The following is a 17,123-nucleotide window of genomic DNA, read 5'->3' as shown; positions in this document are numbered from 1 at the left end:
TGCAATTTAGCTAATGTGAGGTGGATTCTCTGAGCTCATCAGTGAAGTAGCATACCCAGACTAATAATGACTGTTTAACTTAAGTGACATGTAATCAGTTTTAAAAACCTATTGTGAAAGTGTATTACTCAAATTGTCTCAACAATGTGAAAAACATTGTCAAAGGAGGGTATCTGAAACGTTTGGGAAATTTGTGTTTCAGAGGAATGCAGAAAAGGATGGTGCATTTTGTCTGCCGATGATTGAGCATCTGTCACAGAACTTTGTGCTTTTCCTACAGCTTTTAGCTCATGTCACTTTCCTATTTACTCTGTTCTAGTCGCACACAATTCTCCTGGTACAACCTACTAAACGGCCAGAGGGAAGGACCTACGCAGATTATGAATCTGTCAATGATGTATGGAGGTATGACTCTTGGATCAGTCTTAATATAGTGCACAAGTGTTAAGACATTGAGATTAAACATTACAAACAGATGAGTAGATTTCTCCCATTTTCTAATTATAATAAAGCCATGGAGTTAGTAGGAACTGCCAATGCTGGAGAATCTGAGATAACACGGTGTGAAGCTGGAAGAACACAGCAGGCCAAGCAGCATCAGAGGAACAGGAAGGCTGACACTTCGGGTTGGGACCCTTCTTCAGAAGGATCCTGACCCGAAACGTCAGCTTTCCTGCTCCTCTGATGCTGCTTGGCTGCTGTGTTCATCCAGCTTCACACCGTGTTATCTCTATAATAAGGCCATGGCTTGGGTTTTTGCTGTCTTGCAAAAATAGTTTAGCCACCTTGCCTCCTCCGACACTTCCTCCATCTACAATATGACCCCACCACCCAAGACATTTTTCATCCCCACCCTTGTCTGCCTTCCGGAGAGACCACTCTCTCCGTGACCCCCTTATTTGCTCCACACTCCCTCCAACCCCACCACACCCGGCTCCTTCCCTGCAACCGCAGGAAATGCTACACTTGCCCCCACACCTCCTCCCTCACCCCTATCCCAGGCCCCAAGATGACTTTCCACATTAAGCAGAGGTTCACCTGCACATCTGCCAATGTGGTATACTGTATCCATTGTACCCAGTGTGGCTGCCTCTACATTGGGGAAACCAAGCGGAGGCTTGGGGACCGCTTTGCAGAACACCTCCGCTCGGTTCGCAATAAACAACTGCACCTCCCAGTCGCAAACCGTTTCACTCCCCCTCCCATTCTTTAGATGACATGTCCATCATGGGCCTCCTGCAGTGCCACAATGATGCCACCAGAAGGTTGCAGGAACAGCAACTCATATTCCGCCTGGGAACCCTGCAGCCCAATGTGTCAATGTGGACTTCACAAGCTTCAAAATCTCCCTCCCCCCACTGCATCCAAAACCAGCCCAGCTCATTGCCCCCCACCCACTGCATCCCAAAACCAGTCCCACCCTGTCTCTGCCTCCCTAACCTGTTCTTCCTCTCACCCATCCCTTCCTCCCACCTCAAGCTGCACCTCCTCCATTTCCTACCTACTAACTCATTCCCACCTCCTTGACCTGTCCGTCTTCCCTGGACTGACCTATCCCTCCCTACCTCCCACCTATACTCTCCTCTCCACCTATCTTCTTTTCTCCATCTTCGGTCCGCCTCCCCCTCTCTCCCTATTTATCCCAGAACCCTCTCCCCATCACCCTCTCTGATGAAGGGTCTAGGCCCGAAACGTCAGCTTTTGTGCTCCTGAGATGCTGCTGGGCCTGCTGTGTTCATCCAGCTCCACATTTCGTTACCTTAGCCACCTTGGATTTTGCTTTACTGCAGAGTGCTGTGCATTTGCAGTTTATTATCCAGCTTTCCTCTCTGGGCAGCTCTTGCTGTGGTTTACGTTTTCAATGGGCGCCATTCTTAATTTGAGTCAGCACATTTGAGCACAGACTGACCTACAGTCGAATCGCCTTTGCCCAGGCCCTTGTCCATAAATATTCCAATGGGACAGTTCTTTATTGAGAACCATAGGAACCTGGCTAAGGACATTAAAATTAAGAGCAGGAGGAGGCCCTTCAGCACCTTGAGTCTGCTCTGCTATCTGATATAATTGTGGCTGATTTCATCTCAGTCTCAACTCCACTTTCCTGCCTACTCCTAGTAACCCTTTAATCCATTACTAATTAAAAATCTGCCCATCTCCTCAAATTCATTGTCTTCAGGGGCATTCACCACACTCCTAGGGGAGTGAATTCCATAGGTTCACATCCCTTGAGAGAAATAATTCTCCACATCTCTGCCTAAAACTGAGCTTTTGTGCTATATAGCCCCCTTGAGAAAACATCTGCTGTACAGCCTGTTTCTTGTTTGTTTTCTTCCTGTCCCAGGGTTGCTGAGGCATTTCAATCCTTTGAATGTAATCAGTTTATATTGCAGTTGGAAACTGAGCAACTGATTTGACTGTGATACTCCTTAAAACCTACCCGTGACCAACACTTCGCTCACCTCCTGACAGTATGCTGTCAAATAATGCTCCTATGTTCCACCTTGGATTGTTTTACAATGTTAATTGCAAATTGATGTTGGTTTATCCAAATTTGATTCTTTCTTGTGCAGCAATTACCAACCACACTCATTTATTTTCTTGTGGCCTCCTTTCAGACTCCCCAATCACTTGCCTTTTCAGAAAGTTAGCAAATGCATTGTGGTAGTTCTGCTAATTCTGACGCACTGTGAAGTTCTGGGAGCAACGAGGAGGGTGGGAAAAGGCATGAATGCAGAGTACCCTGTCTTTTCCTTTTGAATATGTTGAGTTCATCAATGCCCAATACACAAGGTTTCAGACTAAAGTTAACATATTTTGAGGCTTAGACTGAGCTCTTGTTTGTTTCTTCTCAGGTGTCTGCAAAATGTTTGAAGAACATTTAAAGAGAATGAACCCAAACAGTCCGTCTATCACATATGACATAAGCCAACTCTTTGACTTCATCGATGACCTTGCTGACCTCAGCTGCCTTGTGTAAGTGCAATTGTTTTTACTTCACCTGACCTTGATAGCTTAACCTAAATCTATCAGTCTCCCATTTGGAACTTTTACAATGCCTGCCTCAACCTGAGCAGATTTTTTGACGGAGGATCCCAGATTTCCATTATTGTTTGTGTGAAGTTATTCCTGACATCATCTCTGATCATTCTAGTTCTAATTTGTGCACGTCGGCCAGTGTTCACAGCTCCCTGGCTGTTTGCCAGCATTGACACTAGCCGAGGAATTCTGTTCTAACTTGTTTTATGAACCTTAGAATGCAGGAGGAGACCACTTCGATTGTTGTGCTGGGTCAGCACTTTGAATGAGCTGTGCAATTAATAAGCACCCAAAGCACAATGGCATTATCATTACAAAAAATATTTTTATTTTAATTTAAAACAACAAATTATTTTCTCATAAACCAGCATTTTAATTGTGTGTGACATGGTGATCCAGTGTTTAGCACTGCTGCATCACAGTGCCAGGGATCTGTGTTTGATTCTACCCTTGGGTGACTGAATGTGTGGAGTTTGCTCATTCACCCTGTTTTCTCTGGGTGCTTCAGTTTCCAACCACAGTCCGAAGATGTGAGGGTTAGGGTGGATTGGCCAGAGAAAATATAGCGTTCAAGAAACAGGATAGAGTGGTGGGTCTGGGTGGGATGGTCTTTGCAGGCTCAGTGTAGACTCGATGTGTTGAAAGGCCTGCTTCAGTACTGTGGGGATTCTGTGGATTGTAAATTCAGATATACTTGAATCTGACTACCTTAGATGTCAGACCAGTTTTAAATATAAACCTGGTTCACATTTTTCAGTGTAATAATGAAGTGACACTGCAGTGGTCATGTCACTTGACAAGTTATCTACACTGCCTCTAAATATTTTCTCTACAGTCAAGATTTTAAAGATCTGTGCTGAGCTGCAGCTTCACAAGTAGAAGCCAGTGTGCTGGCCAATGTTGAGTGGCTGCACAGCTAGAGGGAATTCTGCTAGTAATGCAAAAGCCCTTGGGCGTGGGTTTAAAAACTCACCACAAGTTTATGGAATTTGAAATCAATTAATATATCTGGAATATAAAGCTAGTCTCAATACCTTCAGTTGTTGCAAAAACTCATCTGGTTTACTAGTGTACTTTAGCAAAGGGATTTTTATTCTCTTGTGGGATTGGGCATTGCTGTTGGCCCAGCATTTATTGCCCATCCTTAGTTTCCCATTGAGAAGATGGGGGTGAGCTTCTGCCTTGAACTGCAGCAGTACAATGTGCTCTAGGTTGACCCACAATGCCCTTAGGGAGGTAATTCCAAGATTTTGACCCAGTGACAGTGAAGGAACTGCGATGTATTTCCAGGTCGGATAGTCAGTGGCTTGGAGGCAAACTTGTAGATGGTGGTGTTCCTATGTATCTGCTGCCTTTATCCTTCTGGATGTAAGTGGTTGTGTGTTTGGAAGATGCCAAGGATCTTTGGTGAATTTCTGCATTCAGCTTTTAAGTAGCATACAGGTCACTACCATCCTTACCTGGTCTGGCCTACAATGTGTGACACTCAATCTAGTTGACTCTTCACTACCTTCTGAAATGGCTGAGCAAGTCACACTGCTCAAGGGCACCTAGAGATGGACAACAATAGCTTTACCAGTGATGTCCAAAACTCTAAGGAGTAAAGGAAAAATATCCTTTGCATAAACAAGGAGCAAAAATGCTTTTTTTAAAAAATTCATTCAGGATGTACGTGTCACTGGCTAGTCCAGCATTTTTATTGCCTAGAGGGCAGTTCAGTCAACCACATTGCTGTGGATCTGGAGTCAAGCTGTAAAGCTAGAATAGGAAATGATGGCAATTTTCCTTCCCTAAAGGGCATTCATGAGTCATATGGGTTTTTCCAGCAATTGACAATGGATTCATGGTCATCAATAGATTCTTAATTCCAGACGTTTTAACCGAATTCAAATTCATCCATCTGAATTCGAACCTGGGTCCCCAGAACTTAGCTGAGTTTCTGGGTTAATAGGTTTAGCGATAATACTGCTGGACCATCACCAGTGTTTGCAAAATGGGTGCTGCTGACTGTGGAGAAGATTGTAACATGCGTATCAAAACACTGGAGCCATTTGGTTGAAGTCTGTTTGATATTGAATGATCAAGTGATTAGACAATCCTGTTATTCTGTTTCTCCAGATACCGAGCAGACACACAGACTTACCAACCTTATAACAAGGATTGGCTCAAGGAGAAGATCTACATCCTGCTTCGCCGACAAGCCCAGCAGGCAGGAAAGTAACTGCTGTCCTGGATCAGCAGATCAGTGCTCTACAAGGAGAATGATTGATTGCACCAGTTTTTTTTTTAGCTCACAGATGTTCCTCTTCAGATCTTTGGAGCACTTGAGTGTGCTGCTTGTAGATCTCAGTATTTTTGTAGAAATAATTGATTCCCACCCCACCTCACCCCAAGCCCATTAGAAAGCTTGCTCCTTTTTATTAAATCATGCTTGGTGTTTTAAAACAGAAGCCACATTGAATGGAATGTAAGGACCAACCTTGCCCTTACACCCATCTTGCATTCAGACACTGATCGGGAACAAACCTGACTGCTTTTGTTATGCATAATACTGTCACTAGGCTCCTGTTCAAACCTAACATTGTCTTAGAAGAGTGGTTTTGTCAACACTCTTTGCAACCTGTACATTTTATAGAGCAGTGAGGACCGAACAGACTCTCTCAGAAGAAAAGCTTTTTTGGGTTAAACGCTTTTCTAGAAAGTTAATCTTCTTGTCTGATGTGTTGTTTCTACAGAGCTGTTTCTGTAGGACCAAAGTTCTGGTTACCCATAGGTTTTTTTTGCTTCAGGTTATGGTTTTGCAGATTAAATTTTTGTTTTAATATGAAAACTGTTTTGTTTATATATTCATTTACATATTTGCTGTTTGACTTTGCCTGTATCAATTGGCTGCTTTGTCAGAGCCAAAATAATCGACTTTGTTTTACAGGTTGGAAAAAATTGTACTTTCAGGTGTGCCTTCTGCACGCTTAAGGCAATCAACCTGTTAAATGTACTTGGTGATCCCTGGAGACAAAATCTGGTTGAGAAGTCAATTTTAGGGTGAAAAGAATGCTTTGCATTAGAAATGATACTCACTGGAGTAGGAGAATTAAGGAAGTTAATGAGTGATAGAGCATTATCATGTGTAAATCTGGCTGCTTTTTGGGAGCAGACTGTGACTGAAATTCAAGAAAATCTTGAGTACCACATTTGAGAATGTTCTGGATTGAGACTTCAACCTGCATCACAGCTATAAATGTGCTTAGGTATCAGCTAAGGGGAGGATCAAGTTCCTTTTTTCATTCACCTGCTTGCAGTCACTGCCAGGAGTCATAATTGAGTAAACTGCATGCTCTAAACTCTCCCAGAAAATATGAAATGGTCTTCAACTTTGTTACCTCCAAAACAACAGTAGGCAGTTAGTTATTACTTTGTCCTGCTCAAGTTAGCGATGTTACTGTTTTGGAGGTGTACCATTGTGGCAGCAAATTCAAGGGAATATAGAACTTTAATCAATAGCTTCAAACAACAAAGCTGTTCAAACCTCTCAGTCAATACATAACAGCCTGTTACTTCCTTTCACCTGCAATCTCAATACTGTCCTGTATAATATACCCTCTGACTATATATTCATGTTTTCTGGTTTTAGACATGGCTAATAAGGTTTGCATAGGTCAAGAAATTTGTGTTCCTTAGGGGTATTTAAAAAAGAGCAAGGTGCATACTTTCGTATCCCCTAAATGTTTATACATGCTGCTTATGCCCAAAGCCAAAACAGAACTCTCAACAGTCAACATTGCATTTATTGAAACAATCCTGCATATTTGTAAAGCAAGTTAACGCCACAGGACCTTGTGTTTACAGCATTGGTGGGTTTTCACTTAATTGTTTAACAGATTTCTATCCTGCACACACAGTCCCCAGTCAATGAAACTGAAATACTTCGTGCTGCTGAATTACAGGGGCAGCACACTGTTCTGAGGAGGATTTGAGGTAATTGGATCAAAGAGAATATCTCCATTCTGTTCCTCCTCCTACCAGCTTCTCCATCAGAAATGCATTAACACTTGCATATGCAGTGTTTGCAAAAATATCATATACAAATGAAACTGCATTTCAGGCAAAAGTAAAAATACATCCATTCCTACTAATCTATAAACTCCCTTTTGGATTTATATCATAAGGAAAATATACAGCAATGTACAATGAAAAACATAACTCATTTGTAAAGAAAAACCTATTCCATTTTATATCTTCCAGGTTATGATAAAGTGTGAAACAAAGTCTAAGTTTAGGCTTTTAATCCCCAAAAAAAGTTTGGAAAAATTTGTGAGGGATTACCACATTGCTCATCAAAAGTCAAACTAAAATAACGTTCTGAATCATTTTGGAGCCTGAGTCTATTTATTTCACGTTTGTTTTAAAAGACCGTCCACGTTATTATAAACTGAAAAAAGTGAAACAGAACAACTGAGGTAGTTGCTCTGCTGTTCAATGCATTTCTCTTCTCAATGTCCATTCAACAAGTAAAATCCACATATTAGTCTGGTGTAGACTAATGGGATACAAATCTATTGTGGCTGTAGGCATGTAACGTACATCTTGCCAAGATACAGAATGTTGTCAGGCCCTACAGTTGTACACACCAGTATTCAATTTGTCCCTTGGTATGAAGGCCATTATCTGCTGAATAGTTATGAAACACTGGTTCTATGTCAGCTTTTGTGTCTGGCATTCTAACTTTTTTTTTTGAATTGAATGGATTTTGGGACTGTTGAATTCTTAGGTTGCCAGGCTATGGCATAGAGCAATCTGAAAGATTCTGTAGCCTCACAGGTGACATGAACAGGGCTGAGGAAACACTAAGACAATTGCAGTAGCAGGCACTTGGAAGCTCAAACATGTATGTTACTTTCAATCTGAAGTACATGCTCCCTCCCATAAATTGAAAAAGAAATTCTCCTTGGAGAAAATTCTGTACCCACCTTGTTAAAATATTTCTTACAGTAATATGATTCCAAAGAAATTTATAATTTTGTTAACTGCAATCTTGCCCAAATGAAAATTAATGACACAGTGGTTTTCAGCAGGCTGAATGATGAGTCTTTCCTGCAGGTATACCCAATGCTAGCATATAAAGTTTGATGCCTTTCACGTCCAGCCACCTTAAAAAAAATAGTCCTTGTAAATACTACCTAGTTATTTGACAAAGACATCTGTGATTGTCCTCATTTTAAAAATCACTTGCTGTTCCTGCTTGAAGTGACTCATGCTGACCAGAATTTTGGGGCTAAGAGGGCATAGGCTCTCACTGGCCCAGCATTTCTGCTTAAAACAGCTAAAACATACTGCAAAAATCTTTCTTAATACAGTACAAAATATAAGACTGCAGCAATTATACTCACATTGCTACAGGCAGTGAAAAAAAATCGCCATTGTTAAAATGCAAAGCAGAGGATTAAAAGCATTAACCATTTCAGGGCAAGGCAACAACGGAAATTCTGTCCTTACCCTCGGCACCTCAGAGTGAGAGAATTAACAGTTTTGGCTGTTATGCATGCTCACTATTTAGTCATTCCTACTGGAACATATACTCTGAACACCTGACAGTGTTACAGCAATTAGATGAGTGTCTTTGAAGTAACATGATACAGCTTTCTTGTCCCGCACTGCTGAGAAGGTACCTGCCAAATGAAGCCCAGACTCTTTTCTCAAAAGGGAGACTTGCTCCTGAACAAACTTGTGTATCTCCTGGTGGCACTGGACACAGAGTTTAAGGTAGTTTCCACAGCCCTTCCTCTTGTGGTTGCCTTTATTGCACGTGTGCTGATGGAGACCAGAGAGGAGAAGCAAAGGGAACTTATCCTCAATTAAAAGGAGGGGAAAACAAGCTTCCTTGAGAGGCATGGTGCTTGAATGGAAGATCAGGTCCTTTTCCTCTAGCAGGGGCAAGGAGCTTAGGACAAAAAGAAAGGTCCCAGGCTGAGTCACTTGTTTTCTCTTTCAGCTGGTTACAAACACTGATCAAAACTTACCAGTAACTCAGCTACTCACCTTCTCTGTGCAGATCTCAACTCAAGGAAGACAGAGATAAGCCTTTTTATATCACATGGTTACAGCTTTGACACTGCACTGGGTATCAGTTAACATGCAGTTTACCTACTCTCCAAACTGATTTCCCTACTTGTCTTTCAGTTCCAATGGAATTTGAAGATGCAGATTGATTAAAATTACCTGTTTATCTGGAGTTAGTTTCTGCTGTAATGCACTATGTTAACATCACTTTAATCATTTTCCATTTCATTTTAGGAGAAGGAATTTCTTTCCTTTAACCTCCACTTTTGCCTGTTTTGATGTGCTCCAGGCCTCTACTGTTTTGCTGATTCTATTTCAGTGAATTTTACATTAGAATCCAACACATCCCCAGTTTCTAACTATCCATCAATTGGTTCATAGGGCAACACAGAACATCCTTTATCTTGACAAGGTTATAAATGAGATGTGGTTAACTGCAATTATTATAAGTACGATGGCATAGATCTGACACCACCCTATCTGCAAATCATATAGATTACCCTAAGAAATAAGTCAGGACCTGTTTTCGTTTTGAAGACTGCAGTCCAATGTAAAAATTTTAAAACAAAATCATCATCCTCATCTGCAGACTCCAGCATGTCTCTGTGCATCAGGCAGTTTAGACTAACAAGCTGTCCCACCTTTGGACAAACCAAATCAAAATACCTAGTATCAGATATTTACAGCATGAGTGTATGTGGCTCACTGTTGTGCCAGCTGTTCTGAACAATTGGAAACTCGGCCACTGTTCTCCCCCTATTCCCTTCTACTATTATTGCTAGTTGCTAGATGCTGGTAATGTCTTTATGATGTGGTAAAGTTTGAAATATTGTTGGAGGTGACGACCAGGACTGTCTCCTCTGGTTCCTGCTTTGGCTCAGCTTTCAAACGTATCCTGGACCGTTTCATCTCTGCCTGTCTCTCCTGCTCCTCCTGCTGCCTGTGACATTTCATGTGAGCATTTCGACTTTTCACTTTATCAAACACTCTGAAATATACATGTGCATGATACCGATCAATATCTGTGATACGATGGGCTAATTAGTTTGTACACTGCTTATTATGGTTACTTGTCACCATAAATGATAAAAGCTCTGCCATTCAGGTGTACCCCATAAATTTGTGGGAAGCTAAGGAAGTGATGCTGGGCCTCTCACAGATATAAATATCATCGACAACCACAGGTGAAGTGCCAGAAGTTGACTGACATGGTACCACTATTTAAGAAAGGTGGTAGGAAAAACCAGGGAACAACTGGCTGGTGAGCCTGACATCAGTGATGGGCAAGTTGTCAAGAGAGATTCTGAGAAACAGGATTTACATGTATTTGAAAAGGCAAAGACTGATTAGGAATAGTCAGTGTGGCTCTGTGCGTGGGAAATCGTGTCTCACTAATTTGAATGAGTTTTTTGAGGAAGTGACAAAGACGATTGATGAAGGTAGAGCAGTGGGCATAATCTGTATGGACTTCATAAGGCGATCGGCAAGGTCCTACATGATAGACTGGTTAGCAAGGTTAGATCACATAGAATTCAGGGAGAATTAGCCATTTGGATACAGAACTGCCTTGAAAGTAGGAAACAGAGGGTGGTCGTAGACAGTTGCTTTTCGGACTGGAGACCTGTGACCAGCGGTGTGCCACAAGGATCAGTGCTGGGCCCCACTGCTTTTTGTCATTCATATCGCTAATTTAGATGTGAATATAGGAGGTATGGTTAGTAAGTTTGCAGACGTCACCAAAATTGGTGGTATAGGGGACAGCCAAGAAGGTTACCTCAGAGTATAACGGGCCCTTGATCAGATGGGCCGAGGAGTGGCAGATGGAATTTAATTTAGATAAATGTGAGGTGCTGTATATTGGTAAGGCAAATCAGAGCAAATTATTTACACTTAATGGTAAGGGCCTGGGGAGTGCTGCCAAACCAAGAGACCTTGGAGTGCAGGTTCATAGTTCCTTGAAAGTGTAATCACAGGTAGACAGGATCGTGAACACAGTGATTGGTACACCAGTACAATTACAACATTTAAACGGCATCTCGACGGGTACATGAATAGGAAAAGTTTAGGGGGATATGGTCCAAATGCTGGCAAAAGGGACTAGATTAATTTAGGATATCTGGTCAGGATCAACAAGTCAACCAAAGGGTCTGTTTTCATACTGCACATCTCTGTGACTGATAAAAAGGGAAGCCGAAGTGGCATGACGCTACAAGATCCCATCACAGCCAGATGCTGATCACATAGCAATCTTCAAGAACATTCTTTCATAGACAGAAGTTATACCCAGTTCTAAAAAGAAATGCCTGCAGAAGAGTCAGTCATAGCTGAAAGCTGCAGTAGTTCTTCACTCTGTAAAACTTGTTGACTAAACATCTTCACAAAAGTCCCTCTGAACATCAACTCATAGCATGCAGAACCTAAAATCCTCTTGCTTTATTTCAAAGAGTAAGGTTACCAGAGTGGATATCCACAACCTCAAACAAGGTCATGTTCTCTCACTGTAGGAGACAGTGAATTGATGGCCATGTTGCCAAGAACACCCAAATCTTTCCTTAATTAGCCAAGGGTTTTTCATCTGTTTTATCCTTTTAGGAGAGTATGACTGTTGTTGGAGGGAAATGTGGGAGTCATGATTAGTTACATCATGACTAATTTTTTTTTGTCCAATCACTCTTACTGTGAAGACCCTGGGAAGGTTTTACTGCGTTAGAGGCACTCTTCAAGTCCAAGTTGTTGTTTCTGTCTTGAAAATATTCAAGCAATCAAGTTGGTGTCTTCCTGTCCAAGTTTTTGGACTTACTGTTTCACCACAAAAGGAGCAGAAAAGTGAGAAATGCACTTGAAGATTTACAGGCCAGGAAGGAGAGGGGCTGATTGGAAAAGTGGAGTCATATAAACTTCCTGAGAACATTCTAAACAGAAGGCTACCTACGGTTTTGGAGTCAAAAGGTGAACTCAAAACTCCTTGGTACTCATCTAAGAATGTAGAGGAACATTATATGGCTCAGATCTTCCAGCAGGACAACAGTCATTGCAGCAGTGCAGGTAGGAGTTGTACATTGGGACCTATTGGAAACTGAAACCTCTGATGCGCATCTGGAACTCTCACAAAAAAAATCTCCCTCCCAAGAGTCAGAGACTTCAGATGGTTTCAACATACCTAGCTTAATAGTGACCCAAGAAAGTTAGAGAGATTGAAATCTACTCTAACTGATCCCTGGAGCCCTTCCCAACACCCTCTGATCCAAATGTGGCCAGTCCTAAAAACTCCCTCCCCCACCAAAAGTTAACTCTCATCACCTAAATCTCTGACTCCTCCTGAAATTGATTCCTCTTTTCACTCCTCAGTTTTCATCCACATATCCACTGTTTTACCACAACCTGCCACCTGCATCTCACCCACACTTATTCTAATAGTTAATGTTATTGAATGATTTCTAAAATAAAGAATTGACTACATTCTGAATGATTAAATAAAAGATAGTAAATCTTTTGACACATATGGAAAATTCATTACACTTACAATTAATTTATATAAATAGCATTAATTGTTTAAAAGAAATAGAAAATATTGAAATCTACATAATTCCTACAAAGTTCCAATACACTTACCTTACAATGTTTACTGCTGTCCTTAAGCGTGTTCCCAGAAACTCTGCAACAAGGCGACCATTGCTTTACTGCCCTTGTGCTGTGTCAAGGTTTTAACAGCAAGCTATGATCGAATCATCTGAGAACTGAAGATAATAAGGGGGCATCTTTTGCTGTGATTACTGCCAGATGGGTGGATCTGTTCTGACAGTAATTGGAAAATTCCTGTTAAGTATCTCATTACTTTTGTGGGAATTTGCTGCACAGAGATCAGTTGCCCTACATCGCAGCAGTCACTCTAATTCGAAAGCAATAGTGAAGTGTTTTGTGTCAGCGACGTGGAAGCAGGCTTTATATAAACAGAAGTTACTTCTTGTGCAGCTCAATAGTGTTTAACCAGAAAAATCATAACATTGCAAAAGGAGACTGAAATTTCTCCCAAACCCCACCATTCACAATTCAACCTACTTTGTGCATTCTCTACATGGAAAATTTCCCACGGTAAACTTTTTCTCATTCTTGTCTTGGGCTCCTGTCTGACAGTGAACTGACGGAGAGGGGCTAGGCTTAGACCGTACGATTTTCTTCTTTAATTTTTCTCTGTTCATGCTTGTCTGGGAAGGAATGCTCATACTCTGAGAGGCTAAGAATGACTGAGGGGTAGAAAGGAAAAAGCAGAATTGAAAATATTTACCCACAGCTGTCTCTGAAAATATTACAACCAAAGATTATATTTGTAGCTGCTGTTACTAAATGACCAAGCTGCATAGAAAATGAGTACAAGGATGCTGCAGTCCACCTAGTCAGTCTTAGAAACAAATTCCTTTCACCTGCCTAATACCTAAAGTAACTTTCAGATTCTCTCAGTATTCTCACTTTACTTGCCCACTGTGTTTCTTGTGTTAGTGGTCCCTATCACTTTTTCATCATGCTCTGCCTAAAGTAGATTCATCAACTGTTTGGTCACATTCCCTCTCCTAACATACTCTTGAACAGATTGCAAACACCCTGCGTGCGGCATATTATTCAAGGGACGGGGAGATCTAACAATGGCAGATGCCATCAGTATAGACAGAAGTCTCCACCTTTTGTTCATAAACTCCAACTCTGATGCAAAGCTTGAAAATCTATAGACGAGTGGCTAGGCTGGGATGTAGAAACACTCAAATAATTCACCATCTTTCTGTTAACTCTACTGTCTTTCTTTTTGCTTGTTTCCCAACTATTAACTATATTGCCCCTGTAGATTACAAAGAACAAAGAAACCTACAGCACAGGAACAGGCCCTTCGGCCCTCCAAGCCTGCGCCGATCAAGATCCTCTGTCTAACCTGTCATCTATTTTTTAACGGTCTGTGTGCATTTGCTCCCTGCCCATCCATGTTCTATTACAGTTCTATTGACCATCCTATTTATCCTTTCCAGTAGGATGATGGTTTCGGCCCAGTTCCTGTATAGCCTGCCCAAAGAATACAACCGTTCATTCTGCTAGTACTTCATGAAACGGAGCTCCTCTTTGCAACTCCACTACTTTAGCCATTCATCTTCCTATTTATCTCAATACCAAATTATACATCGCTAGGGCAAAGCTAAGATACGCTAGATGAAGGTTCCTTTCTCTGCTTTAGCTCCTGGCTACTGTTGGAGTTCCTAGCTCTTACCTAGGTACTCATATGAGACCCTTGCTTACACAACCCTATGTAGTTATGCCACTATTTCTCCCTCTCCTTTTCCAGCCACAATGATGTGTCCTCAACCTTGGCACTGGGCAGGCAACACAACCTTCAGAACACCTGGTCACAACAAACGGAAAAAGTACCTCTTCCCCCAACTGGACTGTCTCCTCATACAACCTCATTCCTTTTCACTGCTCCCACTTCGATGGCCTCATGTACCATAGTTCTATGGTAAGCTTGTCATCCACTCTGCAAACTGCCTCAACCACACAGGAAGCAAAGGCCAAGTCACCTGTAGTACTGCTGTTGGGTTCTATCTTACCTGTCTGTATCTTGTCCCCTCACTAGCCTGAGCATAAATAGCAGCATTTCTAACCAGCTTTTTTATTTCTTTTCCATCACCGGAACTGTCTGCCTCATGTTTTATCTTCTCTTCGTCAAGCAAGTGTGTTCGCTTCCACTCAAACTTTAGCTGTTTCTTCCAGGTGTAGTAATATTCGACACACTGTGCCACGGTCTTGTGTTTTATCTGTAAAACAGCAGGTCCCATGAACGCAATAATCCTGTTCTGTCAGGGTTGATTTTCTGAGTGTGTACTAATAGTAGGGAGTCTCATTTGGAGCAATAAACATACACACATTTTGTATCCAGAGCTCTAGAATTTCTTTCAAGTACACAGTGAGGTGTCATTTGTAAAATCTGCCCTGTAACCTTTAGCAAGGGTGCATCCTATTACTCAGTGTTTAAATTATCCCTCTAAAAGGGGATCCCTCAGCAGGTTGAGTAGTCTTACACTTGAATGAACATGAACACCTGTAGGGTTTTAAACTGACCTGGTGGTTTTTTAATACGGAACAGTTGTAACAATGTCACAATGCATTGTCTGTCCTACACTGACCAGCTTATCTGTCTCAACATTCACCGATGCTCCCAAATAGCAACATCTAATAGTTCAATTGATATGAATGGGGAGGCAATGGTCAAGTGGTAATATTACTAGATTATTAATCCAGAGACTGAGCTAATGTTCGGGGACCTACGCTTAAGTCAAAGGAGATGGTGGAATTTGAATTAAAAGTCTAATGATGACCATTGTTGAGTGTCAGAAAATAAACCATCTGGTTCACTAATGTCCTTCAGGGAAGGCAACAGCAGTCATTAGCCCGTCTGGCCTACGTGTGACTCAAGACCCATGGCAATGACTGACTTGCAAATTAGGGACAGGATATAAATACTGCCCTGGCCAGTGATGTCCACATCTCATGAATGAAAAACACTAATCACTCCTTGCAGTGGCCTCTTTGTGAAATGTCTGCTGTGATATCAGAGGTGGTCACAGTCTCCTTCCTAACTCATTTCATTCAAGTTCCTTCAGGATAGTAAGCCAGAAAAGACTGATTTATGAAAAAGTTACAGCTTGGAATGGGAATATGGAAAGATGAGCTGGAAGGACTTTTGAGTCCAAATCTTTTTTTTTGAATACAGACTTTCATTCTCTGCGAAGGACTCAAATCCAAGTTGCACAAATATAGAGCAACTCTTTGGATCGCATTGGCCAACTATCATTTTGAAACTTCACTTAAAATCCTAAAAGCTGCAGTCTTTTTCTCTTATCACTAGGTGGTAGCAGCAAACTGCAGAATATAGCAGGGAATTCTATCTGGAATCGACAATCTAAAATTACAGTGGAACTTAATAATGCAATATTATTAATAATTCACAGAACTGTAATTGATTAAATAATTGTGTATGTTTTATCAAGGGTTCCTGAGATGCCTGACTACAAAAACATTCCTACGCGGAGTTATAATATTTTTTACATTGCAGCCACTACATGCTGCTAACCAAAATATACAGTTTTGGCTGCATCATCTACCAATAAACTCCTGTAAATTCCACAGTGATGTTATAAATAGATCAAACACTAGTAATATACTGTCAGCGCTGGCTGATTAAATGCTTTCAAGTACTGGATAATGCAATGCAGTCAAAGTAGGATTTGCTGCAAGTCCTGGAGTGTCTACCCGTCCAGGTCAACAGGATGAAAACTTCCTCAGGGTAGGCATTCTTAGAAGAGGCTTTGCAGTGGGGTTAAAATTGTATCAGAGATAATAGGAACTGCAGATGCTGCAGAATTCGAGATAACAAGGTGTAGAGCTGGATGAACACAGCAGGCAAAGCAGCATCTTAGGAAAGCTGACATTTTGGGCCTAGACCCTTCATCAGAAATGGGGGATGGGAACAGGGTTCTGAAATAAATAGGGAGAGAGGAGAAGATAGGTGGAGAGGAGACAGACAAGTCAAAGAGACTTCAGGATGTGGTCGAGCAGTTTCAAGGCCAAAGAGATTATGAGAGAATTGCAGTGGGAGAGAGATCCCCTGAGGTTTGTCCAGAGGGAGGAGGGTATCTTCTTCAGGGTAGGCATCCTTAGAAGAGGCTTCACAGTGGGGTTAAAATTGTATCAGAGATAATAGGAACTGCAGATGCCAGAGAATCCGAGATAACAAGGTGTAGGGCTGGATGAACACAGCAGGCCAAGCAGCATCTTAGGAGCAAGAAAGCTGACCCAACTTCATCTGTATATCAACTTCCCAGATCAAGACTACTTTGGACAGCACCCCAGTATTCTGTACTAATGAGGTCAAGATGGAAGCGTAATCTAGAAAACAAACAGGCGGATGGCATAGGCAATGTAAAACAAGCAGCATCCAGAACAGGGAGGCACCCTGCTCCATCAATTTACTGCCCAAAGTGAAGGTACAA

General features: G+C 41.6%; 2 protein-coding genes across 2 annotated transcripts in view; one reads left to right on the top strand and one right to left on the bottom strand.

Annotated features, from left to right (window-relative positions):
- Nucleotides 1-395: 395 nt before the first annotated feature.
- Nucleotides 396-5,866, top strand: erh (ERH mRNA splicing and mitosis factor). The gene is made up of 3 exons (XM_048522340.2): nucleotides 396-405; nucleotides 2,853-2,973; nucleotides 5,155-5,866. The coding sequence occupies exons 1-3, from the start codon at nucleotides 396-398 to the stop codon at nucleotides 5,255-5,257; spliced, it is 234 nt and encodes a 77-aa protein (XP_048378297.2). The 3' UTR covers nucleotides 5,258-5,866.
- A 331-nt stretch (nucleotides 5,867-6,197) lies between these two features.
- Nucleotides 6,198-17,123, bottom strand: part of LOC125447712 (zinc finger protein 541-like) — a 38,155-nt gene continuing 27,229 nt past the window's right edge. Inside the window, exons 14-16 of the mRNA XM_048522335.2 lie at nucleotides 14,736-14,888; nucleotides 13,153-13,337; nucleotides 6,198-10,081 (exon numbers count right to left, since the gene is read on the bottom strand). Of these exons, the coding sequence (XP_048378292.2) occupies nucleotides 9,898-10,081; nucleotides 13,153-13,337; nucleotides 14,736-14,888 (522 nt within the window). The 3' untranslated portion in view covers nucleotides 6,198-9,897. The remainder of the gene's footprint in view (nucleotides 10,082-13,152; nucleotides 13,338-14,735; nucleotides 14,889-17,123) is intronic.

This window comes from Stegostoma tigrinum, chromosome 39, assembly GCF_030684315.1.
Source record: "Stegostoma tigrinum isolate sSteTig4 chromosome 39, sSteTig4.hap1, whole genome shotgun sequence".
NCBI classification, from domain to species: Eukaryota; Metazoa; Chordata; class Chondrichthyes; order Orectolobiformes; family Stegostomatidae; genus Stegostoma; species Stegostoma tigrinum.
Note: the sequence above shows the minus strand (reverse complement) of the source record. Positions and strands in the feature narration are given on the sequence as shown.

Excerpts from the sequence above, each read along its gene's own strand:
- erh (XM_048522340.2), top strand. Across the intron at positions 2,974-5,154 it reads GCTGACCTCAGCTGCCTTGT|ATACCGAGCAGACACACAGA; the intron begins GTAAGTGCAATT and ends CTGTTTCTCCAG.